Below are 24,741 nucleotides of genomic sequence, written 5' to 3'. Positions count from 1 at the left end.
CCCGGTCCATGCGGTGCCAGGCGTGACTCAAGTGTTGTTGTTTTTTTGTTTGGGCTATATTCAGCCAGATGCAGTATAGCAAATGCATATGCACCCTTTTGTGCGCTCGTGGGCGTGCTGTGTTCAGGCGCATTATTGATGTGTTACTATTTTGAGGAAACCAAAATGGACTGCGCCACTGACCAACTAAAACCTGGTCTAGAGTCAATAGCAGTAGTTGCAGTATTTTTAATTATTTAAAGAGTGTGTTGGTATTTGGTAATCTTATTACACACACAGGGACGCGCAGCAGCACACAAACATGCCAAATATTATTGAATTGAATTATTCTTGTGTAGGCTACATAAATATAAATATGCCTACATGTTATAATATATAGCCATTGCATGTATCAGAAAGAATTAGGTTAACTATTTGTTTGCGCACAAGCATCTCCTTTAGTCAGTCAGACCCAAATCAGTTAGTTCACAAATGATTCATTTAAAGATAACTCAAATAACTCACTGACTCAATGCTCAATGAGATTAACATTACATTTCAGTTTAAATTAAAAACAAATTGTGAAAAAAGTGATAATTTTTTTTTCTCAGGATTGTTTGATGAACATTTTAATTACTGTGGGGCATATGTATTCAGTAAATATTCATATCTACATCCTCTCTGCAGGTAATTCCCAGATGGGGGCCACTATAGTAGACGCCCTGGATACCCTTTACATAATGGGCCTCCACGATGAGTTTAAGGATGGCCAGGAGTGGATCAAGCAAAACTTGGATTTCAGTGTGGTAAGTGGCCAAGACTCGGACATAACACACACGCGCACACACGCTTACCAACAACACTTGTCTTTGTCCGTTTGGAGGCAAAGCGTGCGTGTCTGTTTTTGTTTTCAGACACCGTTATATCTCAGGACGCTGTTATTTCACAGTGGTAAGCTGTATACTTTGGCAGCCAGCTGACACAGCTGTATTAACAGTCATTCAACACCCACTAACCCCTCAGAGACTTCAGGCCTCAGCGTGTGTGCATCTTTCAGGTTTTGATCAGGTTGTGGTGGCACTCCGTAGAAAACGCGTTGAGTTGATGTGGCACATCATCGTATCCAGGAGACAAGACTGGAGCCATGGAAACAATGTGAACCGCTCTGCCTCCGGAATTAGCTGGTGATGTTGAGGAAAAAATGGCAGACAAAAGATTCGTCAGAGAATGAAGCTGGGACGGGCAAGTGGCCCCAGGGGCCCCGTGTCTCCTGCTCTCGTTCTCTGTCTGTATTCACATCCTGACCCATTAATGGGATTTCTCCAGTTTCTCTCCCTATCAGTTGTTTTCCGACCTCTCCTCCATCCGATATGGAGAGCTGGTATGTTTCTCTTGGCTTTATCATCTCTATGGTGTCTGCGTGTTGTGGGATTTTTCCCCCGTCTCCCTTCTGCCACCTTTCTTTGAGCAGATCTGGTTGACACTCAGCACCTGAAGTCTCCTCTGTGTGTTTAGTTCATCTTTTTGGTTTTCCAGCAGTGACCTAATTTCTTCTCTCTCCCCCTCCTCACTCTTATTTTTGGACAAGTATATCTTACAAAGCATGTGCACTCTGAAGGATGACTCATGTTTGGACCGTTGGGTCTGGCCGCTGAGGGCTCAGTATGTCACAGTGGGATTGGATGTGTTGGAAGGATTTTTGGAAGAGGGCAATAAAATTCACAGCATAAGTTAGGAAGGGAAGCGTGTGCAAAACCCTTTGTTTTCAGTAAAAGATATTGCGAAACACAATTGCAGAATATTTCTTGGACACCAGGGGTCTCATTCATAAACATTGTGTACGCACAAAATAGGCACACATTTCGGGATTTATAAAAAAACAAAATTGGTGTGAATATGTACACACCTTACAGACATTCTAGCCCATGCATACACACTCTTTTTCCTGGCGTGAGAGAAGTTATGAAGTAAGCAACGATTTTAAAATCTGTTCTCATTTCCACTCTCCATTAATGAGAGTGGAATATTTAATGTAAATAAGCACTGAAAATGCATAGTCATTACACAGAAGTTAAACAAAAATGATATGAATTTAGACATGTTTAGTGGAATGCGCTTTATCACTTTCTGTTGCATGCTGTTTTAATGACAGCGAGGAGTGCTATAGGTGCATGCTAATTCATCTTTAAACTAAACTGCAGATCTCATGCTATGCAAAAATATTTTAGTGATAACAATGATCAATGATGTGCACTTCAATATTATGGTAGACACTGCTGGATTCAGTGGTCAAACGGTCCATTGTCCAGTTTGAATAGGTCCAGTGATAATAGCTTATTGTGCAACTGTTGATGCCATGTGAAGGCATCTCCACAACATTATGAAAAATACCACTGTGTTTGAAGGATACAAGAAAATTATAATTTGCATGTTTTCTTTTTAAAATAGGCTACTTTGTCATTGACTCGCCGAGTCAGATAATTCTATTTACACTACAATAAATATAGGCTAAAAATAGCTAAACGATGTTCACTTTACCAGCAAAACTGCATAAATTAAATTTGGTTTGAATTGATTAAAACAATTGAAATACTATTTGGCCAGTGGAAAAGAATGAGATCAACTCTATTCTAAAATACTTATCTGAGAACTATTTTAAATAGTGTTTTTATGGATTTTTATTTTTATATATTTATGCTAAAACATAACAAGGATTGACTGGGATTTATAAAGGGATTTTTGCCCAGGTTCTGGCATATGTATAGTTTTATAAATCTGAAAACTTATGTGCATACGCAAAATCTAGCTTTTGTGCATACGTAAACTTTTTTTTTTTTTTTGGGATAAAATTTACAAAGAGTTTTATAAATGAGATCCCTGATGATCATATTAGAATGATTTCTGAATGATCATGTGACACTGAAGACTGTAAGAATGGCTGCTAAATATTTACCTTTCCATAAAAGGAATAAATCACATTTTAAAAGTGTACACAGCTGTTTGGGATCAGTAAGTTTGGGATCAGGGATCAGCTGTTTGGGATCAAAAAATTTGGGATCAGTAAGATTTTTTTTATGTTTTGCTCATCAAGTCTACTTTTTGATTATACTTTTTTCTTTGATTTCTCTGATGAAGAAATCTTTTTATCCATTTAACACATCCTTGCTGAATAAAAGAGAAAGAAAAAAAATCGTTGACCACATAACTTTGAGTAATGGTATATATTGTAACACAAAATTCATATTTTGAATAAACACTGTTCTTTTCATCTCTATTTATCAAAGAATGCTGAAAAAAAGTATCAGAGGTTGCAAACAAATATTAAGCAGCACAACTGATTCCAGCATTGATTATAAATCAGCATATTCAAATTATTTCTGAAGGATCATGTGACACTGAAGACTGGAGTAATGCTGCTGAAGATTCAGCTTTGCTTCACAGGAACAAATTATATTTTAAAATATATTAAAATAGAAAACTTATTTTAAATTGCAATAATATAAATACATAAAAAATTGGTAATCAAATAGATGCAGCCTCGATGAGCATAAGAAACTTCTTCTTAAAAACATAAAAAATCTGACTGATCCCAAACAGCACATTTACAGCCACCATTTAAAAAAAACTTATGGAGCCTTAACTTTTGAATGGCACTGGATCCAGAACTTCGTAAATTAAGATTAATATGTACTTTAAAAGTTAATTATTCCATTATGTGTGTATTTATGGAATGTTTAGATTGATTACCTTATATCAAAGTGCAGCTCATCATTTTATAATGAAATGAATAGTCACCCCCCCCCCCATTAAAAAAATGTATCACTTACAGTACTGACAGTTTCATCTGTTTTTGTCTATACAGTGAAACTCAATGGGGTTCAAATCATCTGATTGGACCCCTGTTGACTTTCATTATATCTATAAAAAGTTGCTGAGACATTTTAATGTACCATCTTTTGTGTTCCACAGTCAAAATGCACCCCCCCCCCCTCCCTCTCCCTCTCTCTCTCTCTCTCTCTCTCTCTCTCTCTCTCTCTCTCTCTGTCTCTCTCTCTGTCTCTCTCTCTCTCTCTCTCTCTCTCACTCACTGTGCGTGTTTCTGTTGTTATGATGGATGAGGCTGCCTGCCATCAGCACTAATCGCAGCTGTTAAACCAAAAACTGAATTAATGGACCTTGGTCAAAGAACGGTCATATATGAATTCATCTGGTGCACGTTCACTTTTGTCAAAATTAATAGACATGCTAAATGAATGCTAAGTGGAAGGGGTTGGTTAAAGCATGTTCTTGTCTTATCAAATTAGTGTAAAACCTAGTCGATATAAGACGCTTTAGCAGCGTTATGTTCAGAACTGGAAAACCTGCTTATATTTCATAAGCGGTACACAAAAACAGGTGCTGTTTTTAGGTGCTGAGGATTATGGGATTGTGACAGGGCTAAAACAGGATTTCAGGAGCCTGTAAAACCATACCATTGAATTGTTTGAATTAGTTCCTTTGCTATACGAGACTTGGAGGTAGGTGTGTGTGTGGTGTGATCTTTGTGCGAGTGGAAAACTGCTTCATGGTAATTTTCTCTAAATAAAGGTTGAAGCTGACAAGATGGATGTTGATGATACAAACACACACGCACGGCTCCAGCATTCATTTCAGTCTCACTGAGAGATTATTGTATCAGTCTGATGTAGATTTGAAGTTCATTTGGGAGCTTTGCGTGGCTGTTATGTAGATATTCCACGCACATTAATCAACAGTTATGTTCTGAAAGTAAAAATCACTTTCATTTTCTTCAGACTTTTAAAAGCACTTTTCTTCTTTCAATGTCAAACCGATTATATATTTAAATATTTAACAATAAACCTCAAATATAGAGAATTTTGCAAGTGTGTAGGGTCAGTAAGATTTTTTTTAACCAAGTGAATACTTCTGTTCCGCAAGGATGTGTTAATTCTATTTAGATTTTATTTAAATGTCAGTTTCCTCAAAAAAAGTTAAGCAGAACAATTAACACTGGTAATAAGAAGAAATATATAATTTGAGCACCAAATCAGCATATTAGAATGATTTCTGATGTACCATGTGGCACTGAAGACTGGAGTAATTTTTTATTTAATTAATTATAATTATTCGCCCTCATATCAAAGTTTATCACTGTTGGTTTGATTCAGATGCTTTTTAGAAAATGTTTTCAATTTCCTAAAAACAGGAATAATGCTTCGGCAACCAAGGACCCTGACAAATTAGGCTATCGCTGTTCTGCTCATACTCTTTCTCATTTTCCCTCTGTTTCTACAGAATGCAGAAGTATCTGTCTTTGAGGTCAACATCCGCTTCATTGGAGGGCTTCTGGCTGCATACTACCTCTCCGGACAGGAGGTACGTTATCATTGCTTATGGATTTTTTGCAAGTTTGTGTGCATGTTTCATCTCCGTCTCCGCTGTTCAGTGTCATAGTTATTTCAGATGATGGACTCCTCATACAGTAAATGAAGATCTGGACAGAGAGAGAGTTAATCTTAGGGCAGTGCTGTTGGCTCAGAGAAATAAGAACAGTTTCTTCAGGGGAAATAAATGTCCCTCTCTCAGGCCCATGTTAATTAACGCTTCCCTTCGGTCTTATCTGCCTATATGGACATTAATGGATAAGGGCACAAATAGTCTCTCTGTCTTTACCCTCATCACTGTGCAGCGTATCACAGTGTTCTCCTCCTTTTAGTCTGAAGGTGAAAATGCAAAGGAATTAAACTGCAGCCATGCGGCACGACCACATCCCCGCTCCGCACACTTCATTAGATGAGTTTAGATACTGGACGTGGAACTCGCCCCACTTGTCTGTCCCCCGCCTGCCTGCCTCGCTGTCCCAAGTGACCTTTTGTTCCTTCAGTACAGTGTTTTGAGACGCCTGGGAGTCAGGCCTCAGTCACACTTTGTTGATCGGAGTGTTTTCTGCATATGTGCTCTCATAGACATGCAGTACAGCATGGGCTGAATTTTGGAGGCAGTGTGTCCAATTTAGCAGTGCTTGTATTGCCAGTGGCAAACATGGAGAGAAGTGATTATATTAAATGAATTGTTTCAGGAATCATTAAATAACATCTGGATTAACTGTGCATTTGTATCTTGTAATTACATCTAGTTGCCAAAAGGACTGTAGTATGCTGTGGAGAGCTGTATCCAAAATATGCCCAAATTTAAGCAACACTGTTACATTGATTTCCTTTAAAGAAATCAGAATCCAAGCCAGCATTTATGTTACAAGAGACACTGAATCACAGCTTCGTGTTCAGACAATTTCATTTAGCCCCCATGGAGTTAAAAACACAAATAAATGCTCAGCCATTAGCATCTGTACTCGTGCTGTTGCACCTCTAATAACTTTTAAGGCTTATTTTGCAGCATTTATATGAGCCTTTTGATGGATTGCATCAATGAGCTGTAAAAACTGGTTATACACTATACATAAACTATACACTAAGTGAATAAATCACGTTTGTGCTGAACTCCTACAAAGCAAAAAACGAATGCTTTCCTTCGATCCATGAATGCATGTCTCTCACTTAATGTATGCAGTCTCACAGTCTGAAGTGTCTGTCGTAGGAAATCAACACATGCTGCTGTGAATAATTAAGAGAAGTGTCTTCTCATTGGACAAGAACACACAGTCTAATGAATAATTATGAGACACAGATGCATCATAAAGTACTGTAGTCCTTTGCCACGTCACAAACTGTGACATTATTACAATGTAGATTTTAAACCCCTAAGACGAAAATAGCACAAAAAAAGCCCAAAATGTACCAGTTTTCTCCAAGCATTAAAATGAACAGATGCTTACATTGTTTCTTATGGTGTGCAACATAAACACCTCTGCTAAAATCACAGAAGTAGTAGTTTGGGGTTTCATGAGTTATCAGTAACACGCACACAAAAAATTATCTTTTGGTTATTATAATCACCCAGAACCACCTTTGACTTCAGAGCCTTAATACCTTACAGTATTTTATTTTGACTTTATTTATTTTTTTATGTAGATGCGCATACTCTCCTGGCAGACACAGTAACATTGGTGGCTATTCAAAAGCCTTCTCAAAAGCACCAGTGCCAATGAGCAAAGATGACAGATTTGAAATTGCTTTCTTCCAGAGGATCATGCAACCACTAGCAGCTGCCTCTGAGATACATAGGGATGCTAATGAAAAGCTTTCTCCAGGGATTACTCTCTTGGTTTAGGCAGAGTTCTCTGTATATGTCCCCTATATGCAGTGGAGGCAGCATGGAGCAGAGGGTAGAAGCACTGACTGAATGCAGTGTCATAGATTGAAAAGCCATGCCTCTTTAATAAGAGTGTTTTGATCAGGCGTGATGGAGAAAGCTGCTGGGGCTGAGGGAATATAAGAAGGTCCAGTGTAGAGAGAGTTGTGTACTGTATCTGATGTTTGGCTGGTTTTTCTAGAGAAGAAGAGCATCTGATCTGAAGAAGACAGAGGACTCCATACTTTTATCAGCTCTGGAGGTTATCTCTCCTGTGCAAGACCACATCCTCCATTCCTTCTCTCTCTGTCAGCTGGCACTAGCAGTGCAGTGATGGATGATGTTTACCCTCTGTCTTTTGGTCCTCTTGTCTTTTATTTTATCCTTTCCTTTCATCTCTCTTTCTCAGTCTTCCTCTCTTGTTCTTCAGATCTCTCACCCCTGCATGTCTTGACAGTATTGTTTCATGATGGCAGTGAAGAGATGAATTTAGATCGCAAGGAGCACAGGGCCAGGCTTTGTATGGCTAGTTTTATATGTGCTGTATGTGAAGCAAAAAGCCAAAGTCTGCTTCTTCATTGACAGCAAATAGTTTCAGTATAGCTACGTATATTTAACTCATACTTGCTACATTTTTGCGAAACTTCTAAAAATGTATCTGTACACATACATTTCACATGAGTTTTCATCTGAAATAAATGCTAGTGAATAAACAACTTGTGAGATTTTTGGTTAATAAAGACTGGTTCCTTACACAATACTATGTTATGAATTTAAAAAAACTTGAAGCATAGTTTAGGATTTGTAAACGAATACATTTTGTCATTTGGTGAATGTATTGGTATTAGTAGTATTTGTATACTGTATGAGTGACACAGAAAGCTGCGATCCTAGTTGCTAATACTAACGGATAGCTTTCTTTGTGGCCCTTTCTTAAACCGCATCGTCCACGTCTTCTGTTTCGTGATGTAATGATGATTTGAGGTATTAAGGGGGTTAAGAATGAAAAGAGGATTTCATTGGAAAGATGATGACAGATGAAGGAATGCGATGTGTACTTATCTGGAATCTTTTTCTTTGCATTCTGCCAATGTTTTTCTCTTTCTTGTACACTCATATTTAACGTCCTGAATTGGCCTTTGCATCGTTGCAGGGCACTGTTATCTAATATGAATTAATTGGTATTATTTGGTAAGTAATTTATCTCTTGTAGTTTGATTACCTTGCTTAGTTTACCGTTCGGTGTTAGATGTTTTATGTAAGGCCAAGGGAATAGAAGCACTTGTTCCCCTTTATGGTCATAAAAAGCGACTGGCTCAATAACTGTTTTGAATAACTCTTTCAAAATACTTCCTGGAATATGTATTTTTCTAGATTTTTTTTCCCCCTTTAGGTGCTTAAGGCCCTCATAGCATTTTCCAGGTACCTCACCAGCAAGCCAGCAATTTTGGATGAATTACTTGTAGATCACACATCTAACAGTAATTTTCCAGTGGATCCAGGCAGCACTTTTCTTCCTTTCTTTCAAAGACATCTGCTGATTCCCTGTGCGAAAATCAAATATATTTTTTACCTTTTGCTCCTGCGGATGCTCAGACGTTCTGGCATTCTTTGTGAGAAGGTTCTACTGTATCTTTGACAGCCCAATTACTGTATGAATCAGATTTCTCCAAACACAGTGCTGACGGAGGCTTTATTTCTTAAGATTCCTTCAAGCCAAAAAGGATCATAGGCTGGAAGTGAAAAACATGGGCAAATATTTGTTCTTTGTCTTAATTTGCACATTTATTACAGCAGAGATGGTGTGAGGAAATGGTGTTTGCTCCAGGCGTTATGCAGCAGTTAGCTTTCTCTCTCTCTCCCCTCCCCATCACTCTCTGTTGATGCGCTGTCCTGTGGTTGTATATCCTTCACAGTGGTAGAGAATATGTAGTGTCACATTAGGGAGCAGCGCACTCTTCTGTTGTCAAACACGGATCTCATCAAAGGCAGAAGAGAGCCGCAGCCATGGACCCAGCGGAGACAAGATAAGGCCAGAGATTTAAGAAGGGATATGATGGATGAGAAAATGTTTGTCAGCTACTCATCTGCATGTTTGATGTGCTGCAGACTTTGGACATGTCATCTCCTATCCAATCTCCTCTTCAAATACAAATAACTGGTCTTTCTAGACTGACATTTCGCAGTCTGGTTTTCCAGCCCTTGGTTTGTAGCTGTATTGCATAAGTGTGTCCGAAGCTCTCTGGAAATTGCCAGAAAGATCTAAAAAAAGAAAATAGCGCCTAACAAGTGGTTATATAAGGATATGTTGGCTTTGAACATCAAGACCACCGGTGTTGGTGTTTATTTTGACATCCCAGCTGTGGTTTTGTTTGCAACACTCATCAATGTAAAATGAGACGCACCGCATGCTGGGCCAGCTGAGAACTGAGACGAAATAATTGGTCAGTCTCACGGAAAAAAAAGAAAGAAAGGAAAAAGATTTCATGTTACTTAATCTCAAAATCAAACACAGAGGAAAAATAAATTGTGTTCTTCATAAAAGTACATTTTACCAATATCTCGTTACTGTAAAGATGGAAAATTTTCTCATTACCTAAATTAAGAAGTTATAAATTTTTTACATAGTTGTTGTACTGCTTTTCTGCTCAGTTTTACAAATTAAATTTTTTTTTGAATAGTAAGAGTCTGAGAATCAACCAATGAGTGTAATGGGAATTATAAAAATGGTAATAGATTAGCTTTTCTAATGCATTACAGTAATGACAATTAGGTGTGCTTAATTCTTTTTCAGTACTGTAGTATTGTAATACGTTTTTGATTTTATTAATACATGCATTACATTGAGTGAAATACCATCATTTTTCCATGCAATTTTAGTTTACAAAAATACACAATCTAAAAATACTTTGTATCGACTTTGTTTTAATTATTTTTACAAATAGGCTTTAATAATAAAACTAATGCTTAAATAATGGGAGAAAAAAAATTTCATGATTAATGGGTCTGAGGAATCTCCTGAAAGCTGCATCATATGCAGCTCAATTAGAAAAGAGTAGCTTTTTTTTTCTCTCACTTTTTTTTTTTTTTTTTTTTTTTACTTGTGCATTCAGAGTGTTTTTCCATGTCGACTCTAAGCTGTGCGTCTCTTGCATCTCTTCTGAAGCTGTGCCGTTTATTTATAAACCTGCAGGAATCATTTTAAATAAAGGCAGAAAATGTGTTTGAAATGTAAATGTAGAAATGCACTGACTGTCCCTGTTTGCTTTGAGGAGATGAGAAGCATTGTACTAAATGCGCATAAACATTTTCACAGACCACATCCTAATTTCTTCATTAGCCGACGTCTCTGATGCCGTGATCTGATTGGACTGTGTTTGTGTCGGCCTTGATTGGCAGCTCCCGATTGTGCTGCCATGACGACGAATAGAATAAACACCAGGCAGAAGGTTTGTCATAAAAGGCTGCAGATGCACAAACATACTGCGACCCAGAGCAAGAGAGAGGGCAGAAATCCAGCTTTAACCCTGAACCCCTGTGGAACCCTCTGTGCAAACACTCATTCCTCCATCTCCAGCGTGTTCTGCATAATCTCTTTTCATGCTTCCATTAGACGTTTAAGGAACATATCAGGCTGAGGGTGCTGAAGTGTGTGTGTATATAGAGCAGAAGCTGTATCGTGGGGAATGTCCATGGTCATATCCTCATATGTGTAATAACAGGATCATCTCTGGCACTTATGATCCGCATCAACCAGATTAGGCTTCAGCGTCGAAATCTGCATTCTGGAAATTACAAACACACACACACACACACACACTGCTCCAGCTCCAGCTAGTAATCCTGAGGGAAGCACCATTTCTGTACTCTTTCACCCTTTTCTTGTTCGGTTCTCCTACAATTTTGAGTAACCGTTTGCATCTGGTTTAAATAGAACTGGATGCACAGCATGGCTATTTCCATAACAATGGTCTGCTAGAACGTGATTACTATTAGATGAAAAAAAGAAAAGAATAAAGAATAGAAAAGAAAAAGAAAAAAACTAGGTTTAAAAAAAAAAAAGTGGCAAGAATATGCAGTGGTATTTTCCCCTAGACAACCAAGATTAAATCTAACTTAAAAAATATATTTATCCAACTCTTTGCCCAAATACTAAATCCAAATACTTTTTTCTCTTTCTAGGTATACACTTTACTGGACCTTTTGTAAACACAGCATTGTCGTATTTCTCTCTCTCGTTCTGTGTGTGTGTGTGTGTGTGTGTGTGTGTGTGTGTGTGTGTGTCAGAAATATCTCAAAGACTCCTCACACATCTATTCTAGTGAATTTGCTGTGCATTTTAATAGACTCCACATAAACATCCGTAAGAGGGGCTAGAAATAAAAGCCTCAGCATGGCTCGGGCAGCTGTGCGGTTTTTCTAAGAACCAGAGGCCTTTTTTCTGCTGTGGCTTCATTCTATCTTCAGTCCTAAAAACATGATCAACAGCACAGCTCCCGCTCTGACATGAGCAACAGCTCTTCCCCTGCTTAGAAGAGTCTGGCTGTGAGTCATCAGCACAAGATGTTTTCAAGCCATTTTTGCTCAAAAGCACTTGGTGGGATGGCAAGGTTGTAGTCAGACAGTCTCGCCCGAAATGATGATGATGGTTACTGTCGAGGGAAAAATAAAATATTGATTGCTGCACATTTGACATCGACTAATAATGCACTGTTGGAAAGGTAAAGTCATTCTTCCTGTGTCTATGCTGATGTGTTCATAAAGTGTCTGAATGGACTTGAGTATTCAAGAGATGGTTTTATCCAAAGCAGCTTCTATTATTATTGCAGGGACAAAGCACCTAAGAAATCTGGGTGGTTTGAAAAAAAAACAAATCTGTCATCACTTGTTGTTCAATCATATTGTTAAAGGTAGGCTCGTCTCTGCTTTGAATGTGTCTGTCTTCAGCAGTAGTTGTTGTTAAACTGCAGCTGTTGGCAAAGGTTGTCTCAGTTCAAAATTGGAACTTTATGACGAGGCCTCAGTGCATCATCTCTCTTCTGACAGTAGTGAGTAAACAAATTCAGGTGTGTTGTTCTTTGGGTGTTTATTCTGTCTCAAATGCGTGTTCTCTCTTGGTCTCTTTCTGTGTGTGTGTGTGTGTGTGTGTGTCATTTCCCCTCTGCCTAGTCAGAGTCTGTAGCTACAGGGGTGAATCTCACAAAACCCATCAGCAAGACCAAGTCTGGGTCATATTTCACCTCAAAATAAAAATATTGTTTTGAGAAAAGAAAATTAAGATGGTTTTATACCGTATTAGTTTTTTTTTTGTGTGTGTGTTTAAATTTTGAATGTATTGAATGTATTATCCATTGTGTCAATTTAAAATATATAATTGAAATTTTCCCTTACAATTTGTCATTGGGGTGATTTAAATTCTCCTTGAATCACCCCGTTGAGAATGTACCACTATTGTAAAGAATATATACATTAATACAAAAAATATATACATTACTGTAAAGTTTTGGTTTGGTAAGGTTTTTTGAAGAAGTCTCTTATTCTTATTCTCTTAGTCTCTTATTCTCACTTTTACTCTCCATTTATGTAATTAGAAGTACAGTTAAACAGTGATATTGTGAAATATTTTTGTAATTCGAAAATTGTAATATTTCAGTATATTTTAAAATGTGTATTATTCCTTTGATTGCAAAGCTGAATTTTCAGCAGCGTTTACTCCAGTCTTTAGTGTCACATGATCCTTCAGAAATCATTATAATATGCTGATTTGGTGCTCAGGAAACATTTCTGACCAAGTCTGAAAGCTTTTCTGCTTCATAATATTTTTGTGGAAACAGTTAAAGCTTTCATTTGAAACACTTTTCATATTATACAATTTAAAGCTTTTTCTTAATTTTTTTATTTATCTATTTAATTAAATATGAATTTTTTTTTACGAAGAGTAATGATAACTTAAAATGATATACTTTTGAGTATAATAACTTGAATTGCACTAGGTATGAACAAGCTGTGGCAAAAGATTTTTGAAGGAAAAAATGATTTGTATGTCTCTTTCTTTTAGGTTTTTAAGGTGAAGGCTGTCCAGCTGGCAGAAAAGCTGCTTCCTGCCTTCAACACCCCAACAGGCATCCCTTGGGCCATGGTTAATTTGAAGAGGTATGTTACATACACACCTTCCCTTTCAGGCCTTTGTCCTTTTCATTTTTTTTATTTTTCTCTTCGCCTCCATTTCCCATGCTGTCTGTCCTCCCCTTATTCTCCTGATGGGGGCTGCCACATAATGGAAGGCTGTTACACCTTGTGCGTCTACGAAAATCCCTGTGGCTTTCTTCCTGTATAACTCGGCTTGCCACATAATTTCATTAGAATGAAATGAAAATTGCACAATTAATCTGCAGAGCGCATTGTGAATGTGCATTAAGGGTTTTTTGTGTTTGAGGAGGGAGGAGGGTCAAATCCAGCCTGACACGGCTTTGTGAATTAATTGGGTGTTTAGAAGAAATTGCTCTGGAACAGACGAGACCACTGCATTTTGGGTGTCTTTAATCCTGAGGGAAAGAACGACGCAGTGTTTTATTAATCCTCATTCATGTAGAGCAGTCTATGCGGTCTACACACACACTGTGGATACATTCTGCATGGAAATGAGAAGTACAAGCAGAGCACAGGATATTGGACTTGATGGAAGGAATGATGGGCGGCAGTGAATCCGTCTGGACTGGGAATGAAGCTGTTTCACTTAATGTGCTCGCAGTAATTCTTCATTGTCTACACGCTGTAAACGTATAACACTGGATGTTTGCTTTAGGCTAGTAATGAACATACTATACGTTAATGTCATGGGTGTTCCCTTCTATCTGTTTCAGTGGAGTGGGGCGTAACTGGGGCTGGGCGTCAGCTGGAAGCAGTATTCTGGCTGAGTTTGGGACGCTGCACATGGAGTTTGTGCACCTGACGTATCTGACTGGAAACCCTGCCTACTATCAGAAGGTACGCTTGGGTGAATGAGTGTTGTGTAACTGTGTTTGTGTCCTGTTGTGAACTCTGTTTGTGTTCTGGTTTAGGTGATGCACATACGGAAGCTGCTGGCTAAGATGGACCGACCCAATGGGCTTTACCCCAACTACCTGAACCCACGCACTGGACGCTGGGGCCAGCGTGAGTGCCTCCCACTAACATCCTCTGTGCTGCACAAGCAACTCTCACTTTCCACTCCAACACAAAAGGCGTTTTGTGAATTCTCACACTGTATCTATGAAATAAAGAGGGTTATAAACGCCCACAACATGATCTTGATGCAGTGATAGATTAAAAAAAAAAACTGCACACACAACAGTTGGGTAAAAGGATGCTTTAAGTAAATGGAAGAATTTGCTGTTAGTGTTTCATAAAATAAGCTTTTCTCTGGACTCTGTCCACTATCTTAGATTAATTTTGTTTCCATAAAAAAATATTTCTTGGACTACTTTATCAATATGTGATACATGAAATGCTGCCTTAAGTTTGGCCTGAAACAACAAATGTAGACAGTTTTGCTGAATATTGTTTGGAAAAGCCTTTGAGTCATGAGCATGCAAGTGAAGGTCAATATTGCTGATATAATAGACATAAAGTATATCCAATATATTTTTTTGTTGTCGTAGACTGGTTCAGTTTTTACTTATTATGCCAAAATTAAATTTAATATATTTATATATATTTTTTATTATATTTTATTTACTGTCTGGCAACATTTAGCGTTAAGTGCTAAGTTTTATTTTATTTTTAAATATTTGTAGCAATAGCCAAAAAAACATTGTATGGGTCAAAATTATAGATTTTTCTTTTAAGCCAAAAGTCATTAGGATATTAAGTAAAGATCATGTTCCAAGAAGATATTTTGTAACACAAGACAAAAGAGAACTGGAGCGCTGCTGGAATCCCTTGTATCCTCTGGTGCTCTTGGAAGGGTTAAATGTAGAAAAAGATTTTGGAAAAAAATCCAAATCCAGGCACTCAATAGGATGCAAAAGTTAAAAAGCCTTTAATAGTAGGGCTAAAGCATTAAAACACCAACGCGTATCGGCCCATTGGCCTTCATCAGGGTGTTGGTAACAAACAGACAGAATCACGCAATACTTATAGTTGCATTGGTTTCAGGTGTGCCACACCAGAGTGTTTTTCCAAAATCTTTTTCTAAGATATTTTGTAAGTTTCCTCATTTATTCAGCTTTCCTATGATGTATAGATCTCAATTTTGAAAATTGACACTTATGACTGGTTTTGTGGTCCATTGTCACATATATCAAGATTCAAGATTCAAGATTTTTATTCGTCACATACAAAATTATATATAGCATATATAACCAGCAGTGAAATGTGAGTAGAAAGCAAAAGTAGGTAAAAAAGTAAATAAAAACATAATCTAAGCGGAGCGACCTGGACGGCGACCGGACTCGGCGGCGCCATCTTGTTTCATATCATTAACAAATATAACATGGTTACAGCTTGCTAATCAGAAACTCTGAAACCTTGGCTTAGAAGGCCTTTTTTATTTCTGAGACTTTTTTATTATTCTCACTGCTGTAATATTCATAAGCGCTTCAGATCAAATGGAGGATCCAAAATACCACTCTGAAGCCTGTTTATAGACACGGATGATTTTCATAATCCCTCTAGTAGGATTTATTATTCTATAAATGTGAATGACGACGATGGCAGCTTATCCTCATCTCACTGATCAACGAGCTTTAATAAAGATGGGATGTGAGGAAGTTTCTTTCTTTATGTATAATTAGTAATTATCTGTAGTGAAAACACTCCACTGTGTTTTAACCAACTCTTAATTACTGAGAGAGATGAGGGTTTAATCAGTGCCCTGCGTCTAAAGGCAAAACCTGATCAACCCACTGCAAGCAAATGCACACACACACACACACACAAAGCCTAAATTCCAGGAAAGTCTGATGGTGTATGTGTGTGTCCAAAGGGCTAAAATGTAATTAAGGTGCACTAGAGATCTATTTTCTAAATGAAAACTCTGTGTGAGTGACAGGCCATTAAAGCAGAGTATTATTCTCTCTCCCACACTGCATCTCCCCTGTGGACCCTTAAAGGGACAGGTCCGAAAAATCATGTTCTCTCATCATTTATTCTCCCTTATTTCATTTCAAATGACTTTCTATCCTGTGTTGAAAGCAAATGAAGTTTTTCGATAGAGTTCATGTGAATGGGGATAGTGTATCACAAGCAGCTTGGACGTTGTGCTAAACATCTCTTATGAAGTCACATGGGTGATTAAATGATGACAGAGCATTTCTTTTTGTGTGAACTACCCCTTTAAAGTTCTCTCTCTATGTCTCTGCTGCATCACCTCCAGGAGCCTTTAGATTTTAGATCCACATCTCCTCCTCAGCCCGTCATTCTCTATCCATGACCTGTCCACTTGCTGTCGGCCAAGCCTCTCTGTAGAGATTTCACGCCTGGATCTTTGATTGTTACTCAAATACACCCTGTAGTTTTTTTTTTTTCTTTTCAAAGGCTTTGAGTACATTTACTTTTCAGTAGGAGACCATAGGGAGTTGTTTTTGATTGGCAGAAGTGAAAGTCCAGACGTTGGATGACTGGCAGCCGTACCAGAAGAGGCTGTGAAATATAGGCCCAGACGGTTTATGAGAGTCTGACTGGGATTTCTGAGAGTTTATGAGTCTGAAACGTCTCTGCTTCAATCAATCTTTCCACTGCCACTTGTTTTTTTTGTTCGTTTTTTTTTTTTTGGCTCTGTCTCAGTGCACACCAGCCTGCACCATCTATGCATTATTCATAATCATAATCAATGGTAATGTTTATTTTATTATATTTATTATGATCCTACCACATTTCTTTCTGTGCTGCTCGCACACATTCGCCTCTTTCTCTCTACCTTTTTTTCTCCATTTCTTTCGCTGTCTCTGAACAGCTTGTTTTCCTCTCTGTTGTCTCCAGCCTGTCAAGATCCACACATTCTCTCGGAACTATTTCTTCTTATACGTTTTTCTAACTCTATCCAGATTTAGTTATTAGTAATGTGTGAAAAGCAAAGAATCACTTAAATCTTAACCTAACTCATCCTGCTCTGTTTGTCCTTGGGGCATAAATGACGTGTGGAGGAAAAGTGTAATATTGCTTTCAAGCTAGTATTGCTTTTTGCTTAGAATGACAAAAACTCAAGTTTCAATTTATGGAGCCATCTGAGCCATATCTGGGGACAGGAATATCACAGAGACCTGGGCTCTTTTGAATTGGCACTGTAAGCAATGCCTTGGCAACCACATGGCAACATTTTGGGAATTGCCTGCAACATTGCTTTTGCACTGATGATTTCTGCAGAAAATGTAAAAATGTCCAAAATGCCCCGCCTCTTGCAGCAGGATGGACTAGTAAGGGTTACTAACAAGTGGCCTGTGATTGGACGTCTTAGTCTCTCTCACACTTTGTATTCAGTTTTTTTTTCCTCTCCTGTTGAATAATTCATCTCAGCTTCTACATCTTGCCTCTACCAGGTCAGTCCCTCGCACCCATTAGCATAAAATACATCTTTTACTTTGTCTCGGTGTCTCTGTAAAGGATCGCTCATAAAGTGCCTCAGCCTCCTGGCTCGTTGCTGCCACATTGATTTCTTTAGTTCTCACTCTGATTTTTGAACTAGCTATTGCAGATGCCATTTTTAGCCGTGTCACTTGCATGTTTACACCTCTCCTGTGTAAATTATCACCTCTGAATCTGTACTCCACCCCCAGTCTCCTCTAAAGACCTTCCATAATGGCTTTTGGCAGTTTATCTCCTGAACGTTTGCCCTGCTAGCTCTCTCTCTCTCAGCAGGCTGAACGCAGTACAGCTCCCTAACCTTGGCAGATATGAGCTGTGACAGTGCTAATGGGCTCCTCCCTCACTCCTCTATGATACTATATACAGCAAGTGTACAGTATACACCCCTCTGCCTCCCACACACTTCACACTTCCTGTTCTCCTTTGGAGATTGTGTTTCCTGTCTGTTTCCCAAATGGGTTAACGAGCTTATAACAAGATAGATAGATAGATAGATAGATAGATAGATAGATAGATAGATAGATAGATAGATAGATAGATAGATAGATGGTCAAAGAAACCGATCAATAAATAGACTCAAACTCTGATTCATACCTCGTTGACATCAGCTAATCACGAGGACATGGCTCTAACCTAGTGTCTTTTTTTAATATTCTTTGTTTCTGTCCATGTTTAATATCTTCAAGATTTTATTCTTAATTTCTACAGCTCCCTCCGACAAGTCAACACAGATTGTTTACATGTTCTGTTGTAGGTTCCCATTACGAGCCATTACCGGCACAAATGACTCCCAGCCTGTCAAACACTCACACTTTACACACACTCACTCCGCAGAGTCATTAGCTGTGTCAAAGTGGAACACACACTCAGTGGCTGTGTTTAGAAGTGATTAGGTGTGTGCTGGTGTGTGTCCACGCTGAATAAATGCCAGCGAAAATGTGCTCACTTGTGCATTTTTATTCTAATGAGGGTCGGTGTCAAGCCTGAATACACTTTTATGACGGCATTCAGGAATATTAAGAGACTGAGCCATGAACAGAGAAACCAAAAGAATCATAGCAGGCTTTTCTTTGCTCCAGTTGAATGCATGTTCACAAAGTTTGGAAATGTAGAGGTGTCTAATTAAGCTAGTTTTATAAGTAATATTAGGCTAAGTTTAGTAAGTTTTTTTTGCAACAGACATTCATTGAGCTTATCCTTGTGTATCTCTCTTGCTCTGCAGATCACACCTCAGTAGGTGGGTTGGGTGATAGTTTCTATGAGTACCTGTTGAAGGCCTGGCTGATGTCTGATAAAACGGACACAGAGGCACGCAAGACGTACGATGATGCCATCGAGGTGAGGGCTGCAGGTTGCAAACAGTTTTTTGTGTTTCGTGCTGCTTCAGTTTGTCTCTGTTCATTATCTCTTTCGTTCTCTTCCTACAGGCAATTGAGCGCCACCTCATCCGTAAGTCCAATGGTGGCCTTACTTTCATCGGGGAGTGGAAAAACGGCCACTTGGAGCGTAAGATGGGTCACCTGACTTGCTTTGCTGGGGGTATGTTTGCCCTGGGGGCTGATGGGTCGCCAGATGATAAAGCTGGACACTATCTGCAGCTCGGAGCAGAGATTGCACACACCTGCCATGAAAGCTACGATCGCACTGGTTAGTGAATATGTGAGGAGGCAAGAGAGAGATGAAGGGTATAAAAAAAAAATGCATGAGATCTTTGGACTTCAAATCTAATTTGTAGCATGGTTTTGTTGCCATGGTAACGCTACAGGTTATTTTCAGAGTATGGCATTTCTATTTCACACAGCTTGACTGAAAGACATTGATGGATTGCAGCTCAGCCACAACAGGCTCTCAGACAGATAGTTTCACGTTTACAGCACCATGAGAGCTGAAGGTTCAACTAATAGTTCTGAACGCATAAACCCTTTATCGTTTACAGTGCTGAAGCTCGGCCCAGAAGCCTTTAAGTTCGACAGTGGGTTGGAAGCCGTGGCTGTGAGACAGAATGAGAAATACTATATCCTGAGGCCTGAGGTCATCGAGACGTACTGGTACATGTGGAGATTTACCCACGACCCCAAATACAGGCAGTGGGGTTGGGAAGCAGCGCAGGTCAGCATCTCTTTCCATTGATAAAGATATACAGTATGCACACACACACACACACATATATATATATATATATATATATATATATATATATATATATATATATATCTGTATATTTATGTTTATGTATCTATGTATGTTTTTTTGTGAGTATTATGAGTTTTTTTGAGCATGTTTTAATTTATTTTTATGATAAACTACATTTTTAAAGTCTGCCATTTATTGGATAACAACCATAACATGACAAATATAATCACCTTGTTCGGTTAGCCAGATTTTTTATATCACCGTCACTCAATAAGAGAACACAAATCCAAAGTTCTGTCATGAAGCTCTAGATGGTGCTCAATCTGACATAATGACATCATCATGTGGTGCAGTAGTTTGGTTCTTTTTATATCAGCAGCCAATGAACTTGTTGCTCAACATTCAAATACTTGGTTAGTGCTTGCAGTTGCTGTGCGCTTTAGAAACCCTCCACCTTCCCCAGCTCCACCTGTATAGATCTGCTATGGGTGATTCATGTATGCTATATAGGGGGGTTATTTCATGTGAGTTATATGTGCAGCAGTAGTACTTGTTACATGCTCACAGCAGCATGTTGTGGATGTATTGGCTGCAGCAGCGTAGCAGATCTTTTCTTAGACCAAACTCATGTAAATTATCATGCCAAACCCTCTGAGACTTGTCATGATAGAACTTTTTTGTTTTTTGGGGAAAGTGTTGTCTTTGCAAAAATCACCAGGCAAAGCTAGGACATGAGCAACACAAACAGAAGTTTGACTCACTTCTCACAGGGCTCGGTATCTCCAGCCATCAGAGTTCAGCCAGATATCAGAGACAGAAGAAGGTCAGATGGTGTGTACGGACGGCACAGGATGTTCTTAGTATCTAAACCCATATCTCATCACTTTGATATCCATCTGTAGTCCCAGTCGCTGTATCTCTGGCATCTTTTTGCTGCTCATAGTTGTCCTGTACCTCTTCATTCATATCTGTTTATCACTCTTTTTTTCCGACTTATCCTGTTTTCATGTCACTCTTATTCCATTCAGACCTGGGCTATGTTTTTTAGGAAATATGTTTGTGTTTCTAGAACAATTTCAAAGTGCTCTTGAGAATGGAGCATCATTGTTTTTTTCTCTGATTGGGTGTCATTGTTCTGCCGGTACAGTACGGTTTCACTGCAATCGGGCTTCTTTTGATGAGCCGCTAGGTGCCTAGGCTCTTTCTCTCCTTCCCTCCCTCATTTTCACTCTTCCCATTTCTGTAAAAAGAGAAAGAGAGCAGAATAAAATTCACTTGTTCCCAGTCAGAGAAGGTCCTTCGTTGCTATCAGCTCTTTTTTTCCTTTTGTTTTCTAATTTTATCATTTTCTGTTTCCAGCTCTCTCTATGTACCTTTTTCTTTCCAGAATCTCAGGGTTTTACCATCTTTTCTCTTTGTTTTCCTCTCACCGTTCTTTGTGTAGATTAATGGTATTGTTCATGTGTTTGGCGGCCATTCTAATCTGCAAGATTAGTTAAGATTTTCTCATCAGTTCTACCTTATCTCATGTAGAGTATGATCAGGTCAGTAAGTAAGTAAGGTCAGTTGAAGGTGAATTGCTTCATTTGGGCTGTTTTTTTATTGCTGCTTAACTGCTATAGCGTGCACAGATGTTTACAAATAGTGTAATTATGTCTAGGAATTCACTGATAAGCAGTAAATGGCTGAGGGGGGCATATGACATGAGGCATATAGTCATTTTATAAATTAAATTGAAAGTTTTTCACTTTTTTCAATTTATTACATTTGTTTAAAGGGGTCTTATGATGCCATTTAAAATTTTCCTTTCTTTTTGGAGTGTTACAAGCTATTGGTGTATGAAGAAGATTTGTAAAGTTGCAAAGACTAAAGGTTTAAATCCAAAGAGACATTATCAAAGACATTGCCAAGCCCCCCCCAAGGCCACATCACTATGTGGAAATATTAGCATAATGCCGCCCAAATGTTCACTTGAAGAAAGTGTGGTTTCAGTAACCGCAGTTAGTGTTTCAGCAGCCATGTCAGGGAGATGCTGTTTGTATCTAGGTGAAAGCAAAAGCACTTTATTTGGCCTTCCGAAAGTAGATGCATTTAGGATTCTTTAAGATTACTTATAACAGAACAGCAACGCATTTTATGGACGACCATTTCGTGAACCTAGGAGAGGAGGTAATTCTGACTTTGCTACGACAATCTTGCGCTTCTGAATCAGCTACTGTAAGTATGTTTTGTTATTAGTTTTAGTATTTGCTATTGAATGTTTAAATGTGGAGTTTTGCGTGTGAGTGTGTATGTGCGCGATTCGACTCTGTTCCCCTTTCGGGCTTGAACCGATGATAAAACTAAGGACATTATTAACTGTCTTAACATTAATTTTGAAAGATAAAGATCGCGACAAGTGCATCTAAAAAAAAATTATATCATGGAAAAGGTCTTTATTGTTTGTAATTTAAAATAAAGTCAGTGATGATTTGGGGTGCCATGACTTCTGCTGGTGTTGGTCCATTGTGGAGATTTTGAAGCACTTTATGCTTCCATCTGTTGACAAGCTTTATGAAGATGCTGATTTAATTTTGCACCAGGACTTTATTTAGCACCTGCCCACAGTGCCAAAACCACTTCCAAGTTGTTTGCTGACCATGATATTTCTGTGCTTGATAGGTCAGCCAATATGCCTGACCTGAACCTCACAGAGAAGCTATGGGGTATTGTGATGAGGAAGATAAGTAACATCTGACAAACAATACAGAGGAGCTGAAGGTCGCTATCAAAGCAACCTGGGCTTCAATAACTACTCAGCAGTGCCACACATTGATCGCCTCCGTGCCACGCAGCATTGAAACAATAATTCATACAAAAGGAGCCCCAACCAAATAAACCTTCTTTGGAAATCTTGAACATTTCGTTTTGTAAATCTTTCTTTTATTTGATCTTTGAGAAAATATTCAACATTTTTTTTTATATACTGTATTTTGTAAATTTCTTAGCTGTACGTCATAATCAGAATTAAAACAAAAAAACTCTTTAAATATTTCAGTTTGTGTGCAATGAATCTAGAATATAAGAAAGTTTGCTTTTTTTAAATTAAATTACAAAAAACTACTTAAAATAACTTTTACATTATATTATTTTATTTTTCTTAGATGCAACTGTATGGTTTATATAAAAAATTTGAAAATAATAAACCCCTAAAAAATGAAAGGCTGCCGTTTTAAATGTAAATTTAGGCATCATAAAATTAGAAAGTGTAGTATGGAAAAAAATGGAAATTCGTTTTGAGATTTGCTAAAGCTTATACTCAACAGTGTAGTTAAATCAGTGTTTTTGTTTTTTAAGATGTTTGATGATCCAAAGGCAATATAAATGCAAAATAGAGGAAATGAAGCTGAAAGTCTTGAGTGAATCTGTGTTGAATGGGTTAATAGGAGGCTGGATCAGGCCAGCTGCTGTTGCGTTATAACCGTGTGAGGCGAGTCCTCAGTGTAGCAGCTGTTTCAGGTAGGTGAGCACATCATGCCATGTTTTCCTGGCACAGATGGCTTGCATCACTCTTGCCTGCAGAGGATGGAACAGAACTAATGGAAGCATTATTGGTTCCTGGAGAACAGGGCCAGAAAAATAGAGCGGCTTCGCATACGTTCTATTTTTGGCTTGTCATTACTGTGAGTACACAGTTATGCATTGATTTGATTTGCAGTCATAAAGTGGTGATTAGGGCAGAGTTTTACTTGATATGGCACATACTGTATAGGTAATCTTTCTGAGCTGAAGCACAGGAAATAGTACATCTGGAACTGAGCTAGACTGAGTTACTCACCAGTTGGATGGTAACTTTATTAGAAACTGCAAGATATTACATGGTTTAATCTGTAATAAATTTTAATTTAATTTAATTTAAATTTAAGTACAATAGTCTGTTGTTAGATGTGTGCATAATTAAAAATCAAAGACATAGTCATAACTCAAGCGTCTTTTAACAACCTTTACCATCAAAAGTTCATCTAAAATTCTGGGATTATCATCTGTCACCTTCACCATTTTTCACAAATTTGCTTGAACAAGGAAATTTGGTTGTAAATGTAAACCAGTCAGAAAAAAAAAAAAATTATTAGCTTTTATGGGGACAAATATAATATTATAAGTAATAATATCTGTACTCCACTGTTCAAAGGATTGGGGGTCGGTATGTTTTTGAAAAATATACAGTAAAATAATACAGTACAAACAGTAATATTCTGAAATATTATTACAATTTAAAATAACAGTTTTCTCTTTGAATACATTTTAAAATGCAATTTATTTCTGTGGTGGAAAAGCTGAATTCTCAGCATCATTACTGCGGTCTTCAGTGTCACATGATCCTTCAGAAATCATTCTGTTATGCTGATTTGCTGCTAAAGAAACGTTTCTAATCATTATCAATGCTGAAAACAGTTGTGCTGCTTAATGTTTTATGCATCGTTGCTGAATAAGTATTAATTAAAAAAAAAGCTCTTTCTGACCCCAGACTTTGTCTACATTTTCTGCAGGCTATAGATAAATACTGCCGAGTGAGCGGAGGATTCTCTGGTGTTAAAGACGTCTACTCCTCCAACCCCACCTATGATGATGTCCAGCAAAGCTTCTTCCTGGCGGAAACCCTCAAGTAAAAATAATTTCATTTATAAACAATACAATGCTGAAGCTGTTCAGTTCATTGTGCTTGTGTTATTATTTTCTGTTAATGTAATAACGGTCAAGGTAACTATGCAGCATAAGGTTAGCACTGTGAAAAGCAGTAACTTAGTTAAAGAGGGATTTGCAAAGGAAATAGGA

The 24,741-nt window shown here is 38.1% G+C and overlaps 1 protein-coding gene across 1 annotated transcript in view; it reads left to right on the top strand.

Annotated features, from left to right (window-relative positions):
• The window catches only part of LOC127964879 (mannosyl-oligosaccharide 1,2-alpha-mannosidase IB), an 84,050-nt gene that overhangs the window by 57,070 nt on the left and 2,239 nt on the right, over positions 1-24,741 (top strand). The window contains exons 5-13 of the mRNA XM_052565307.1: positions 667-785; positions 5,275-5,355; positions 13,289-13,383; positions 14,094-14,217; positions 14,292-14,385; positions 19,016-19,131; positions 19,221-19,440; positions 19,730-19,902; positions 24,456-24,571. Of these exons, the coding sequence (XP_052421267.1) occupies positions 667-785; positions 5,275-5,355; positions 13,289-13,383; positions 14,094-14,217; positions 14,292-14,385; positions 19,016-19,131; positions 19,221-19,440; positions 19,730-19,902; positions 24,456-24,571 (1,138 nt within the window). The remainder of the gene's footprint in view (positions 1-666; positions 786-5,274; positions 5,356-13,288; positions 13,384-14,093; positions 14,218-14,291; positions 14,386-19,015; positions 19,132-19,220; positions 19,441-19,729; positions 19,903-24,455; positions 24,572-24,741) is intronic.

Source organism: Carassius gibelio, chromosome B9, assembly GCF_023724105.1.
Source record: "Carassius gibelio isolate Cgi1373 ecotype wild population from Czech Republic chromosome B9, carGib1.2-hapl.c, whole genome shotgun sequence".
In the NCBI taxonomy this organism is placed as follows: Eukaryota; Metazoa; Chordata; class Actinopteri; order Cypriniformes; family Cyprinidae; genus Carassius; species Carassius gibelio.
The sequence above is the reverse complement of the archived record's forward strand: the minus strand, read 5'-3'. Positions and strand labels throughout refer to the sequence as shown.